Source organism: Ovis aries, chromosome 4 (genome assembly GCF_016772045.2).
Source record: "Ovis aries strain OAR_USU_Benz2616 breed Rambouillet chromosome 4, ARS-UI_Ramb_v3.0, whole genome shotgun sequence".
In the NCBI taxonomy this organism is placed as follows: domain Eukaryota; kingdom Metazoa; phylum Chordata; class Mammalia; order Artiodactyla; family Bovidae; genus Ovis; species Ovis aries.
Window position 1 is genome coordinate 31,457,981 of NC_056057.1, and position 15,420 is coordinate 31,473,400.

At 42.0% G+C, this 15,420-nt stretch overlaps 1 protein-coding gene across 1 annotated transcript in view; it reads left to right on the forward strand.

Moving 5' to 3' along the window:
• DNAH11 (dynein axonemal heavy chain 11) overlaps positions 1–15,420 on the forward strand; it is a 356,503-nt gene that overhangs the window by 205,924 nt on the left and 135,159 nt on the right. Inside the window, exons 56-57 of the mRNA XM_060414536.1 lie at positions 7,131–7,364; positions 11,043–11,189. Of these exons, the coding sequence (XP_060270519.1) occupies positions 7,131–7,364; positions 11,043–11,189 (381 nt within the window). The remainder of the gene's footprint in view (positions 1–7,130; positions 7,365–11,042; positions 11,190–15,420) is intronic.

Here is a 15,420-nt window from a genome sequence, read left to right on the forward strand (position 1 = left end):
CCTTGACATACTCCTTTCCCGATTTGGAACCAGACTGTTGTTCCATGTCCAGTTCTGACTGTTGCTTCCTGATCTGCAACAGATTTCTCAGGAGGCAGGTCAGGTGGTCTGGTATTCCCATCTCTTGAAGAATTTTCCACAGTTTGTTGTGATCCACATAGTCAAAGATGTTAGCATAGTCAGTGAAGCAGAAGTAGATGTTTCTCTAGAATTCTCTTACATTTTCTTGATCCAACAGATGTTGGCAATTTGATATCTGATTCCTCTACATTTTCTAAACCCAGCTCGTACATCTGGAAGTTCTTGGTTCACATACTATTGAAGCCTAGCTTGGAGGATTTTGAGCATGAACTTGCTAGCATGTGAAATGAGTGTAATTGTACAGCCATTTGAACATTCTTTGGTATTGCCTTCTTTGGGGTTGAAATGAAAACTGACCTTTTCCAGTTCTGCGGCCACTGCTGAGTTTTCCAAATTTATTGGCATGTTGAGTGAGTCAAGATGGCTGAGTGGAAAGACGTGCACTCATCTTCTGTGAAAACACTGAAATCACAACTAGCTGCTGAACAACCATCAACAGGAGAATGCTGGATCCCACCAAAAATGATACCTCATGTCCAAGGGCAAAGGAGAAGCCCCAACAAGACGACAGGAGGGGTGAGGGGCATAATCGTTTTAAAATCAAATCTCATACCCGCCAGAGATGCTTGAAGTGCAGAAATAAAACCTTGTGCACACCAAGACCCAAGGAAAGGAGCAGTGATCTCCACAAGAGACTGAGCCAGACCTGTCTTTGAGTGTCTCCTATGGAGGCAAGACTCAGCACTGACCTGCTTCAGGGACAGGAGCTCTGGCTGCAGCAGTCCTGGGAGGCGCAGCATGCTGGCATGAGTCTTTTGGAAGAGGTCACCATTACCCTACCATGGTTTGACCTTAGGCCAAACTACAGGGAGGGAACACAGCCCCACCCATCAGCAGAAAATATGATTAAAGATTTACTGTACATGGCCTTGCCCGCCAGAGCAAGACCCAGTTCTCCCTATAGCCAGTCTCTCCCATCAGGAAGCTTCCACAGATTTCTTATACTGTCCATCAGAGAGGAAACAGAATGAAAACCACAACCACAGGACACTAACCAAACTGGTCACATGGACCACAGCCTTGTCCAACTCAATGAAACTGTGAGCCATGCCGCATAGGGACAACCCAGAGAGATGGGCCACGGTGGAGAGTTCTGACAAAACCTGGTCCACTAGAGAAGGGGATGGCAAACCTCTTCAGTATTCTTGCCTTGAGAACCCCATGAACAGTATGAAAAACCAAAAAGGACACTTCCAACCCCAGGTTGGAAGGTGCCCAATATGCTACTGGAGATCAGTGGAGAAATAACTCCAGAAGGAATGAAAAGGCTAAGCCAAAGTGGAAACAGTGCCCATTGTTGTGTGGATGTATCTGGTGGTGAAAGTGAAGTCCAATGCTGTAAAGAACACTATTGCATAGGCACCTCGCATGTTAAGTCCATGAATCAAGGTACATTGGATGGGGTCAAACAGAAGGTGGCAACAATGAACATTGACATTTTAGGAATCAGTGAACTAAAGTGGACTGGAATGGGTGAATTTAATTCAGATGACCATTATATCTACTACTGTGGGCAAGAATCCCTTAGAAGAAATGGAATAGCCCTCATAGTCAACAAAAGAGTCCAAAATGCAGTACTTGGGTGCAATCTCAAAAATGACAGAATGATCTCGGTTTATTTCCAAGGCAAACCGTTCGATATTATGGTAATTCAACTCTATGCCCAACAACTAATGCCAAAGAAGCTGAAGTTGAACAGATCTATGAAGATACAAGATCTAGAACTAACACCAAAAAAAAAAAAAGACGTCCTTTTCAGCACAGGGGACTGGAATGCATAAGTAGGAAGTCAAGAGATAACTGAAGTAACAGACAAGTTTAGTCTTGGAGTACAAAATGAAGCAGGGCAAAGGCTAACAGAGTTTTGCCAAGAGAACACACTGGTCATAGCAAACACCCTCTTCCAACAACACAAGAGAAGACTCTATACTTGAATGTCACCAGATGGTCAATAGCGAGATCAGATTGATTATATTCTTTCTACATGAAGGTGGAGAAGTTCTATACAATCAGCAAAAACAAGACCAGGAGCTGACTGTGGCTCAGATCATGAACTCCTTATTGCCAAATTCAGACTTAAATTGAAGAAAGTAGGGAAAACCACTAGGCCATTCAGGTATGAACTAAAGCAAATCCCTTAACGATTGTACAGTGTAAGTGACAAATAGATTCAAAGGATTAGATCTGACAGAGGTGCCTGAAGAACTGTGGACACAGGTTCATACCATTGTACAGGAGGCAGCGATCAAGTCCATCCCCAAGAAAAAGAAATGGAAAAGGCAAAATGGTTGTCTGAGGAGGCCTTACAAATAGCTGAGAAAAAAGAGACCCAAAAGGCAAAGGAGGAAAGGAAAGATACACCCATATGAATGCAGAGTTCCAAGAGTACCAAGGAGAGGTGAGAAAGCCTTCCTGAGTGAACATTGCAAAGAAATAGAGGAAAACAGTAGAATGGGAAAGATTAGAAGGATTAGAGGCAGGAGGAGAAGGGGACGACAGAGGATGAGATGGCTGGATGGCATCACCGACTTGATGGACTTGACTTTGGGTAAACTCCGGGAGTTGGTGATGGACAGGGAGGCCTACCGTGCTGCGATTCATGGGGTCACAAAGAGTCGGACACGACTGAGCGACTGAACTGAACTGAACTGAGAGATCTCTTTAAGAAAATTAGAGATACCAAGGGAACATTTCATGCAAAGATAGGCACAATAAAGGACAGAAACTGTATGGATGTAACCGAAGGATAAGATATTAAGAAGAGGTGGTAAGAATACACAGAACTACACAAAAGAAGATCTTAATGACACGGATAATCACGATGGTATGATCACTCACCTAGGACCAGACATCCTGGAATGTGAAGTCAAATGGGCCTTAGGAAGGATCCGTACGAACAAAGCTAATGGACGTGATGGAATTCCAGCTGGGCTATTTGAAATCCTAAAAGATGATGCTGTTAAAGTGCTGCACTCAATATGCCAGCAAAGTTACTATACTGCTGTTCAAAGATTGACTTTGTGACTGGTTTCTAGCTTCCTTTAAAAATGTTAGACCAAGCATAAAGCGTAGTAAATACTATTTTGCTAGTGATAGGTACATTAGCAGCATTTCTGTTCACAATTTGTAGCACAGTTCTTCCTTTGAAATAAAGTGAAGGTTATTCAGTATGAATTTCAAAAGTAGAAGGATAACCCTATGCAAGAGAAATTCTGTGAATTTGTGGAAAATATCCTTTTTTTGAGGAATACTGGTATCATTTTAAAAGATCAAGACAAAAGCAAATGTAACCAAATTCTTACTGAATCTGCCTAAATCTCATACCAGCTTAAGCCTGTGTTCAAACAGATGAGAAAAGGCCCAGGTGGTAGTTAATATACTCCCCATTCTTCAGCCCCCTTCCTCCTTTGCACATGTGCACTAATATACTGCCCACCATACATTTCTTACTCTATGCATGTTAATTAAGTTTATAGTAGAATTTCAAATAGCAATAGAATGCTGCTCTCCAGGGTTTTTGCAAACTTACGTATGAAAACTTAGGAATCCCCTCTACCTGGAAAGGAGGGTCCAATTTTCACAGCTGCCCAGGAACTTGGACTTGATATTTAGTTGAAAGTTTAGCTGAATCACACAGGAACATCAGTCCTTCCTAGCTATAGTTTTGTGACTTTCCTCTTCACTGGTCTCGCCAGAACCATCTCCTCCCTTGTCTTCTTTCCCTGAGAGATGTTTAGCTGGCTTGGCTTCCATCTTACCTCCTCACACCCTCAGACCTCGACTGCTTCTTTGTTTTAATATTCTGTCAGTGAACCATGGAAGGCTACCTCCTTCAAGGATGAAAAACTCATCTGGAAGATTACTAGCTTGTGCTGGGCTTCAGCTTGCCTTTAACCCAGGCTTGGTCTCTAAACTTAAGACAAAAATGAAAACAACCATGCCGACAGTAGAATGGGCCACTGCACAAATGTTTGCCTTTTCCAAAGGAGGGCTTGAAAGGAAGAGAAGCAGCAGAGCCAAAAGGAGTGAGGAATGTCCAGCTTTTGATTTGGTGGCAGGAGGACTAGCTTGCCCAATTTGACGGAAGTGAAACTCTCACCAGGTCTCACGACTCAAACGCCATGTCCCTGGCTGCCTCCACAGTATTTTCCTGAAAGTCCATTAGCACCAGGAGGAGATCAGCAGAGGAGCTCAAATATTTTTGTGCCACTTTGCACATTATTCAATTTTTGTTATTCAATAAGCCAACCTTACAACCACAGTTTCTAATAGACTGACCAGCTCCCAAAAGAAGTAAAAAGTACAAATAATAGCTTTGGAATTACTGAAAATCAATAATTTCACAATTATTAAAAATAAGTTAAATATGTCCAGTTTTTATATATTATACTTCAGTTAAGCTGTGAAAAAGTAATATATAAATATTTTCTGAGGAGAACTATCAAGATGGATGACAGCTATATGGCATCATATGTTACAAAATTATCCCAAGTTAAACTTGAAAACTTTTCTCTTTCATCTGCCCTCGTTGGCCCCTCCTAGCTCCATTACTTGAATGCAATACTTCCGGAACTGAATTTTAAAGTACTGAATGTAAATAGTCGTCTTTGCTGGTCTTGGGAAGGTGTAAAATCTTACACAGCACTTACAGGGTTTGATTTCATTCTGGCTTCCAGGTATTGGTTTCCATTCCAATTTTGCAGTCATTTTTAACAGCAGTGATGTGCTGGACATTTGCTGTAAGAGTCAGGTGGCTGGGGTACTTGGTATGGCAGTGATTCCCACTGCCTGAGAACCAGGACACCAAGTAGAAGAGATCTGTGTTTCTGTGTTTACAGAGAGCCAACCAAGAGAGTAGAATTTTAAACACTTTTTATTAATATGAGGAAAAAACAGTTTCTTCTTTGCATTTGACCCTGCATTGGATCCAGCATTGTTTTCCAAGGCATCTTAGTGGGGAAACCCTGCATTTATAATCTGTTGGATACTGGCACTTTGCTTCTTTTTATTTTTGCCTTCACTGTGATTGGCTTCAAGATGACTGCAACCAGTTTTCATTAAGGGGCCATATGTAGCAGGAGTGATGTTCTTCACTCCATCCTCTAAAAGTGAAAAATACAGGATAGCATCACCATTGCTGTAGCTGCACCAGGAGCCCTCTCCTCCCAGCTCCCCCTGCCCCCCAAAAGAAAATTAGAGATAAATGAATGGCAGAATAAATAATTTATGCTAATGAAATTACTGCAATTAGTAGTTCTACAATGACCCTTTTAAAAGCCACAGCTGTTAATGTCAGGAAGTGCTGTCACTACTGACCTTATCATAAGAGAAAGTGACAAATTGAGAATGCAGGGAAGACCAGTCATCATAGAGGTCTGTTCTGGAACGATTAGAGTTTTCTGAAAAACAGTGTGAATTACAACCAGCTGCTCCCTGGCTCTGCAAGTCTCCCATGCTGTGCCATTTTGTTAAGCCCGATAACAATAGTTATTTTGCCCCATTGAGACAAGTTGTCTCGGGCCTCTTCCAGCTCTACCGGAAACCACTTCTTCCATCTCGGATTTACAAATGAAACTGTTGTTAAAGAGAGCTGTTCAGGGCAGCCGAGGAGCCTCCTCATAAGGATCATGGTTGGGTAGAGGCCAGATTTTTTTTTTTTCTTTGCTACAAGGAGGTTGCACTTGGCTGGGGACATATTTATCTATTTTAGAAAGATACATGCTGGCTTTGAGTTCTGTTCAAACAAGACAGGACAGGAATGAATTTCTGCCCATATTTATATTGCCATCAGATTCTTTAAAAAATGATCCCCTCAGGGATGTGAGTTGTATGGCATTACTTCCTTAGAGGTTTACATTCTGAATTCACTGTTTGGTGATACACGTATGTCTCAGATCAAGTGGAGACAAAGCATATTCAGAATATGTATCGTTCTATATTTAACTTTTGCTTTAAAAACATTTTAGTAACTAGCGCAATGGATTTTTCATATGCAGAACAATCCAGTCTGTACGTATTTTAAACCCATTCAGGCGTTTTCCGTGAGGTTGGAAAGTGGGGTGTTTGGACTTTGCTCTGGAGGCGTTCTTCTCCAGCAAGAATCGGCCTGTCTCTCCTCACGCCCCTGGCCGTGATATTAATGGCACAGCTTTGAAACGTTTAACTGCACCACCAGCCACTTGTGCGCAATTTCCCCAAAGATGTCTGAGTGTTATTGACAACACTTTGGTAAATTATGTGTGACTTTCCTAAGAGTTGGTGTAGCTCATTTAATTCATATTAATTGATTTTTAGGCTTCCCTTGATTAATTGAACCTGGTTCATCTTGTACAGAATGCAATAAATAATCATTAAAATGAGGGAGATGTGACTCCACAAATTAAAAAGTTAACTACTTCAGAAGTCGTAGAGGACAAAATGGAAAGAGTGTCTAGTGGGGAGTTCTCCAGGGACTCTTCAAAGGAGAGTTGCTCCTTTTTCTTTTTTTTCCAAATGAGAATGGGCATATTGTTCTCCCACAAGCAGTGACTTTTATTTTGGTTCGTTTTGTTTTGTTTTCCCAGTGACTGCAGAGTTGTTGGTTTTCTTTGGCTAAAGCCTAGCTTGAAAGTGACACCAAAAATACTTCCCTGAGTACAGTGTCTCAGTTTCTCCATTTTCTCTTTGACACACTTGATAAAAATCAAGTTGTAAAAAGCAGTGCTTGTGTTGCACCTTGGCTTTTGGGTTTGGTATGTGGAGCAGGGGTAAATAAATCCTTTGCCCTGCTTGGCGAGAAGAGGTAACGAAACTGAATACCTTCGTGTCATCTCTCTAAACCAGTGGATATCTCTGAAAGACTTAAGTTTTTCTAGATCTACTGTAAATTGTGCTGGCTTTTAGCAAATAAATATTGTACAATTTTGCTGATTTTTCTTCCTTTTTTTAAGTTGGCATTTTTGTTTTCACTTGAGAAAATTTCATACGAATTGCAATGTGTACGTTTTCAGCCCCTGGATAAAGACTCTATTAGCCTTTTCATGGCCCACGTTCACACTAGTGTACATGAAATGAGTACCAGGTATTACCAGAATGAGAGAAGACACAACTATACGACCCCAAAGAGTTTTCTGGAACAGATATCACTGTTTAAGAACCTGTTGAAAAAGAAACAAGAAGTGGTGTCCCAGAAGAAGGAGCACTTGGTGAATGGTGTCCAGAAGCTGAGAACCACAGCCTCTCAGGTATGACCAGGGTATGTTGTTACTCAGTGATACCTGTGCTTTTAACATTGAAAAATATGTTTACTTTTGAAGCAGCTTTTTAACCCACTTGTGTAAGATGCCTGGTCCTAAAATCTATAGATAATGATACAGAGAACACACAGTTCCCGCTCTCCTAAGCCTGGAAAGGTATCGGCTGCTTACGCGGTCACAGCTGGTTGGCTGGCCTGGCTCCGTGCTGGGCGGTGTCGAGATGGTGAGTGGCATGGGCACAGCTGGTTTCCTCTCATCTCCCCGTGCTCTGGGCTTGTTGGCAGATTGGTCTCAGATTCTCTGTCCCAAGTGAAGGCGTCATTTCTTGGCTGGTGATATGATAAGGGTTGCTGTGACTGGGATCCCTAAGAACAGCTGTTTCCTCTGACCTGTTTGATCTGCTCCTTTTAGCCATCATCTCTGTTAGATGATAGTATCCAGTTCATCCCCAGACACATGTCCCCCACTGCCTTGAAGGCCGCACCTCTTATCTCCTTTAGTCATTCCGAAGAGACTTAGCACAGGGTGTTAGTTGTGTACACATATCATCTGATTTCATGGTGAAAACCCCAATATATGAAGTAGGTGTTGCTAGTGTGAATTTACACATGAGGCTCAAAGAATTGAAGGCCACAGAGCCCATGAATTCGGAGTTTGAGCCCAGATCTATATAGAGCCCATGGCTCCAAGCTGCCTCTGTTCAGTTCAGTCGCTCAGCCATGTCCAGCTCTTTGCAACCCCATGGACTGCAGCACGCCTGGCCTCCCTGTCCATCACCACCTGCCGGAGCCTCTCTGTAACTGGTTAAAAATTAGAATGTGAGAAGACAAAGACTTTTGTGATGGGCCAGCCAGGCCCTAGAGCTAGAAGGGGGAAAAAATATACTTCTCACTGGTGCTCCCTCAAGGCAAGAAACTCCAGTGACCTTTACAGAGTATTTTCATTAGATTGTATGCCCATATGCTTTTGAAGAGATTGGGCCAGTTTTCTCCCCAAGGATGCTGGTGGACAGTCTGTGCCTAGGCTGGAAATAAGGTAGAACCTGGTTGGGGGAGTGTATGTTGGCGCCTTTCACCCTGAAGGATTCTCGGGCCACGTCCTTGAAACATTCTAAGGGCCAGACACCCAGTGCTCCTTTGCCCCTTGGTTTCATACAGCAAGGAACGTCTCTTTGGTGACACATTGTGATCATTTCTGAGCAGTGAGTAGATGGACCGCGATTGGGAAAGAGAAACAGGAGTGAGGAGGTTCTCAGGACAGTTTCCAGGGCTGAGTGATGCAGAGTGTGTGGATGTGCCTGCGGTCGTGTCTGACTGTAGTGACCCCGTGGACAGTAGCCTGCCAGGCTCCTTTGTCCAAGGGATTCTCCAGGCAAGAATCCCTGGATCTTCCTGACCCAGGGATTGAACATACGCCTCCTGCCTTAGTAGTCAGGTTCTTTACCCCTAAGCCACCTGGGACACCCAGTGCAAATCATAGTTGCCAGAAAACTCCCAAAGAACATATCTTGATTTGTGCATCTTTCTGTCCCTTTAAAGAATGTCTTTCTTTGGTCTCCCTTTTTATATACAATTTTATCTTACTTTTTCGCCTTCTTTCTCTTTCATTTGTCTTCCCTCTCTCCTCCTGTCTTCCCTGGTGGCTCAGGTGGGTAAGCGTCTGTCTACAATGCGGGAGACCCAGGTTCAATCCCTGGGTCAGGAAGATCCCCTGGAGAAGGAAATGGCACCCCATTCCAGTACTCTTGCCTGGAAAATCTCATGGACGAAGGAGCCTGGTAGGCTGCAATCCATGGGGTCACTACAAGTCAGACATGACTGAGCGACTTCACTTTCACTTTTCTCCTCCTGTCTAATTCCACCTCACTTGAATCAAGACTCTTTTTCCCTAGCAAAGACTTTGCTAGGAGTCCTGTGAAGCTAAACGTGAAGGAGATCTGGGTCCCAGAGCATTTAATGTCCCATTGAATGTTGAGGAGCCTGTTGAGTTTGCCCCAGGAAATGTAACAGTATTGGCTAAGCTGAACTGCTGTACCAGGCAGGGCTGGCACTGCACTCAGAGAGTTTATTTCCCTAGTAACAGAGACAAAAGCATGGGTTGTAGCCTCCTGGTTCTTCTCAGTGGTGGCAGCATCTCATTCATAGAGAAAAAGAAAAGGAAAGAATCTGTGGTTTCCTAACAGTTGTCTCAGTTGTGTGTTTATAATTTGGCGGTTGAGGAGAGGAAGAAAGAAAGGGAACAGTGATTCATGGTGACTGCCAAGTTCTTGACTGTTTGGAGCCCCTGAGAAGAAGATGCACAAGGTCTTAATGGAAGGACTATTAAAGATTCCTTCCCATCAGGTGTTTGTGCATGTCATGCTCTTAATATCAGAAAAGTGGTTTGAATATTTAATAGCACCTTTGTTAGTGTTAGTCACATAGTCATATCTGACTCTTTGTGACCCCATGGACTGTAGCCTGCCAAGCTCCTCTGTCCATGGAATTCTGCAGGCAAGAATTCTGGAGTGGGTTGCCATTCCCTTCTCCAGGGGATCTTCCCGACTCAGGGATCGAACCCAGGTCTCCCACAGTGCAGGCAGATTCTATACACCTTAAAGAGTTTTTTAAATCAATTGATTATGGAGAGGAAGCATAGTGTCCTCTGTGAATAGCTGGAAAGCTGGATAGTGTAAGATCAGGTTGTGTGCAGGGAGAGAGGTCTTCATGTGGTAGCAGCCCACAGAGCCAGATAGCCGTGCCCTCTGAAGTACGTCCTTACCGCTCTTCATGCATTGCAATAAAGCCCTTAGCCCCTTGATGGCCGTGTATGCCCTCTGCAGATTTAGCATAGGTCATAATGGAGAGCCCTAGTCACTTCTCTTCGTCAGTAAGACCTTGCCTCTGGGGTTTGAGTGGCTTTGGACATTTCAGACCTAACAGCTTCCTTACAGACTGAAATCAGTGCTTAAAATGATTTTCCTTTAATCTCTTGGATGATGCTTTTGATTATGGCCTGCCACGTGACTAGTTTCACTTGGCTGAAAAGGAGAAAGAAGCAAACATCACTGTGTGGCACGAGCCTGAGTTCATAGAGAGGCTAAAAAATCAGTCTTAGCTTAAACTCTAATAACACAGGTAGCGGTCATAGTACCAGCCATACCTCTAAGGCAGAGTGTAAATAACCTGTGTTGAAGCAGAGGTTGTAAGGATCCTTGCATATAGCAGTGGAATGTTGCTCACATGATGAAACCCCTGAAGTGTTTTTAGCAATGGAATGAAAATAAATGGCTGTGAGTGTTCTTTTTTATGATTAAAAAAAAATAAACTAATATTTATACCCCTCAGGACCAGAAAAGCAGGGTGCTTGTGTGACATGTGCTCAGGTGGGGATGGCTGGGGGTGCTTCCTTGACTGTACAGACTGAGTTGAGAAGATAAATGTTTAGTTGGTGCTGACATAAATTAATGACGTTTTCCACAAAACCATGGAAAACTTACTCTGTTGATTCCTGTGTTTTCTTTAAAAAAAAAAAATGGGGCTGCATTTTTGCACATGGAATTAAAGTCAAATCAGGATAGAAACAGATGGAAGTGAGAAATTGTTAGGCATCCCTGAATTCACTTAAAATAATAAGCTATATCTGGTATTTGCTGTTGTTGACACAGAGTCATGACTTTTCCTTTAGGTGGGAGAGCTGAAAGCCAGACTTGCCTCTCAAGAAGCCGAGTTACAACTGAGAAATCAGGATGCTGAAGCTCTGATCGCAAAGATCGGGCTTCAGACAGAGAAACTGAGCCGGGAAAAGGCCATCGCCGATGCCGAGGAGCGAAAGGTCAGGCTAATTCCACCCTTTGGAGTGCGGAGCTATATTTAGCACAAAATAAACCTTTGTAGGTGAACAATTTTGAACAACTTCCCCTCCAGGGAGCATAAAATCTAAAGAATTATGATAGTTACACATGTAACAGCATTTCACACCATGATTACCACTTGACCTTTCTTTACATTATGCATTTTCCCACCCTTTTAGCTCTTTTAATGACACAAAAGAACAATAAATACTGAGCTCATTCAAGCATATAATGGATGTGGATTTTGAACATCAGGCCTATTTGTAATACAGTAAAGGTCATGAAGTCACCACAGAGGTTTCTAAAGGTTTTCAGTTTTTAGGCAAATTGAACAACTCAATTGTTAACAAAGCCCATTCCGTCACTCTGCAAGATGGTTTTCGAATTTTGCATTTTAATAATACAGCTTGAGGTTATTATTATATCCCAAGCTAAATTTGTCCTTTTCGAGTCTGTGGAGGCCCTGGCATTCTGTATTATGTTTTATTGTTGGAAACAGTTACTTTTAAGATTATATAGATTGGCTTTCTTTGTGCTTAGGTTTCCAGTAATTCTGAAATAAATATAACTTATTTTGTCATCTTCTCTTACTGAAACTTCAGCAGCAAGTAGAAGGTATTTCATTTTTGTATATCTCACTTCCCGAGAGAAACAGAATGATTACTAAATGTTTAGTAAATAGCAAACAGAATAATTAGCAATTAGTAAAAAGCAAACAGAATGATTAATAAAGATCTTTTAAAAACTGAATGAATGTATATGTGCAAATTCTATTTTAAACAAAAGATTACAATCAAGGCTTTCTGCCTCTTTGCAACCCCATGGACTGTATAGACCATGAAATTCTCCAGGCCAGAGTACTGGAGTGGGTAGCTTTTCCCTTCTCCAGGGTATCTACTCAATCCATGTATCGAACCCAGGTCTCCCATATTGTAGGCTGATTCTTTACCAGCTGAGCCACCAGGGAACCCCACGAAAACTGGAGTGGGTAGCCTATCCCTTCTCCAGTAAATTTTCCTGACCCAGGAATCAAATCAGGATTTCCTGCTTTGCAGGAGGATTTTTTATCATCTGAGCTACCAGGGAAGCCCTATTATCAAGGCTTAGTTAATACAAAACATAAATTATGAATACTCATAGAGCCAGTGATTCTGTTGCCATTATACTATTATTCTGCATTAATGATAGCAGAAAATATTTGAGTTTTTCCAGTGATGTTACCATTCATTCGTAGACAGATGAATTGTTTTCCTTTTGTTCTAATGTGCATTCAGCATATGTGCCTTTAACTTGCACACTAAAGACTTGAAAAGTGTATAGAAAATCAAAACGCTAAATATTTTTTTAAAAAACTTATTTTTGAAGTTAAAGATAAGGCATGTTTGGCATGGCCAATGAGCATATAATTCCTAATTCTGGTAATAAATATTTCCATTGAGTTTCAGATAAGTGGAGGATATCTTTAAAGGTATATTTTTATATTTAAAGTAACTAGGTATCACACATGGTGTGATGATCATAAGCTAATTTCACCCAGGGGATACTTTTCAGGCATTAACAAATATGTGATGTTCCAATAGTTACTATTTCATAACTCATGCCTCCTTCCAGAAGATTTTGCAGACCCAGGTATCAAACCCACCGCCCTTATGTCTCCTGCATTGGCGGGCATGTTCTTTACCACTAGTACCTCCTGGGAAGCCCAAATCCATTTTTACAGATGTTAGATTATAACAAGTACTGTGGAGGCCTTTTTACATTTTTTAAGGGCCTAGATCTGATAGATAGAGTGCCTGATGAACTCAGGAGACAGGGATCAAGATGATCCCCATGGAAAAGAAATGCAAAAAAGCAAAATGGCTGTCTGGGGAGGCCTTACAAATAGCTGTGAAAAGAAGAGAGGTGAAAAAAAAAGAAGAGAGGTGAAAAGCAAAGGAGAAAAGGAAAGATATAAGCATCTGAATGCAGAGTTCCAAAGAACAGCAAGAAGAGATAAGAATGCCTTCTTCAGCGATCAGTGCAAAGAAATAGAGGAAAACAACAGAATGGGAAAGACTAGAGATCTCTTCAAGAAAATGAGAGATACCAAGGGAACATTTCATCCAAAGAAGGGCTTGATAAAGGACAGAAATGGTACGGACCTAACAGAAGCAGAAGATATTAAGAAGAGGTGGCAAGAATACACGGAAGAACTGTACAAAAAAGATCTTCACGACCCGAATAATCACGATGGTGTGATCACTCATCTAGAGCCAGACATCCTGGAATGTGAAGTCAAGTAGGCTTTAGAAAGCATCACTACAAACAAAGCTAGTGGAGGTGATGGAATTCCAGTGGAGCTATTTCAAATCCTGAAAGATGATGCTGTGAAAATGCTGCACTCAATATGCCAGCAAATTTGGAAAACTCAGCAGTGGCCACAGGACTGGAAAAGGTCAGTTTTCATTCCAATTCCAAAGAAAGACAATGCCAAAGAATGCTCAAACTATCGCACAATTGCACTCATCTCACACGCTAGTAAAGTAATGCTCAAAATTCTCCAAGCCAGGCTTCAGCAATACGTGAACTGTGAACTCCCTGATGTTCAAGCTGGTTTTTCTAGGCAGAGGAACCAGAGATCAAATTGCCAACATCCGCTGGATCATCGAAAAAGCAAGAGAGTTCCAGAAAACATCTATTTCTGCTTTATTGACTATGCCAAAGCCTTTGACTGTGTGGAGCACAATAAACTGGAAAATTCTGAAAGAGATGGGAATACCAGACCACCTGACCTGCCTCTTGAGAAATCTGTATGCAGGTCAGGAAGCAACAGTTAGAACTGGACATAGAACAACAGACTGGTTCCAGATAGAAAAAGGAGTACATCAAGGCTGTATATTGTCACCCTGCTTATTTAACTTATATGCAGAGTACATCATGAGAAACGCTGGACTGGAAGAATCACAAGCTGGAATCAAGATTGCCGGGAGAAATATCAATAACCTCAGATATGCAGATGACACCACCCTTATGGCAGAAAGTGAAGAGGAACTCAAAAGCCTCTTGATGAAAGTGAAAGAGGAGAGTGAAAAAGTTGGCTTAAAGCTCAACATTCAGAAAACGAAGATCTTGGCATCTGGTCCCATCACTTCATGGGAAATAGATGGGGAAACAGTAGAAACAGTGTCAGACTTTATTTTTTGGGGCTCCAGAATTACTGCAGATGGTGATTGCAGCCATGAAATTAAAAGACACTTACTCCTTGGAAGAAAAGTTATGAGCAACCTAGATAGTATATTCAAAAGCAGAGACATTACTTTGCTGACTAAGGTCCATCTAGTCAAGTCTATGGTTTTTCCTGTGGTCATGTATGGATGTGAGAGTTGGACTCTGAAGAAGGCTGAGCGCCGAAGAATTGATGCTTTTGAACTGTGGTGTTGGAGAAGACTCTTGAGAGTCCCTTGGACTGCAAGGAGATCCAACCAGTCCATTCTGAAGGAGATCAGCCTGGGATTTCTTTGGAAGGAATGATGCTAAAGCTGAAACTCCAGTACTTTGGCCACCTCATGCAAAGAGTTGACTCATTGGAAAAGACTCTGATGCTGGGAGGGATTGCGGGCAGGAGGAGAAGGGGACGACCGAGGATGAGATGGCTGGATGGCATCACTGACTCGATGGACATGAGTCTGAGTGAACTCCGGGAGTTGGTGATGGACAGGGAGGCCTGGTGTGCTGCGATTCATGGGGTCGCAAAGAGTCGGACACGACTGAGCGACTGAACTGCACCTGAATTTCTAAGGCAAAATTGTCCTCACAACGAGGGGGAAATGTTTTAGCAGATTAGAACTCATCTGACAGGTTGTTTCATGAAGTTCTTCAGACATGGAAAAGATACATGCTATTTTTTTAATATCTGATCCATACCAAAAGCTAAGAACACTTTAAAATATTTTCATTTTATTCATGAGGCTCAATCTAATTATAAATAACAAATATTATCTGAGCACCAGTGGTTTTTTTTTTTTTTTTTTTGGCCCTGCACTTTTCTAGGCTCTTAAAGATATATAATAGGCAAGGTGCCTGCATGTTGCTTACATTGTAATGGGAAAGATAGAAGATGAGTGACAATATTGATAGACAAGATATTTTATGTTAGTGATAAGGGCTATGACGAAAGCCAAATAGATGCAATAGTGGAAAAAACTATTTTAAATTGGTTATGGAAGAAAGGTC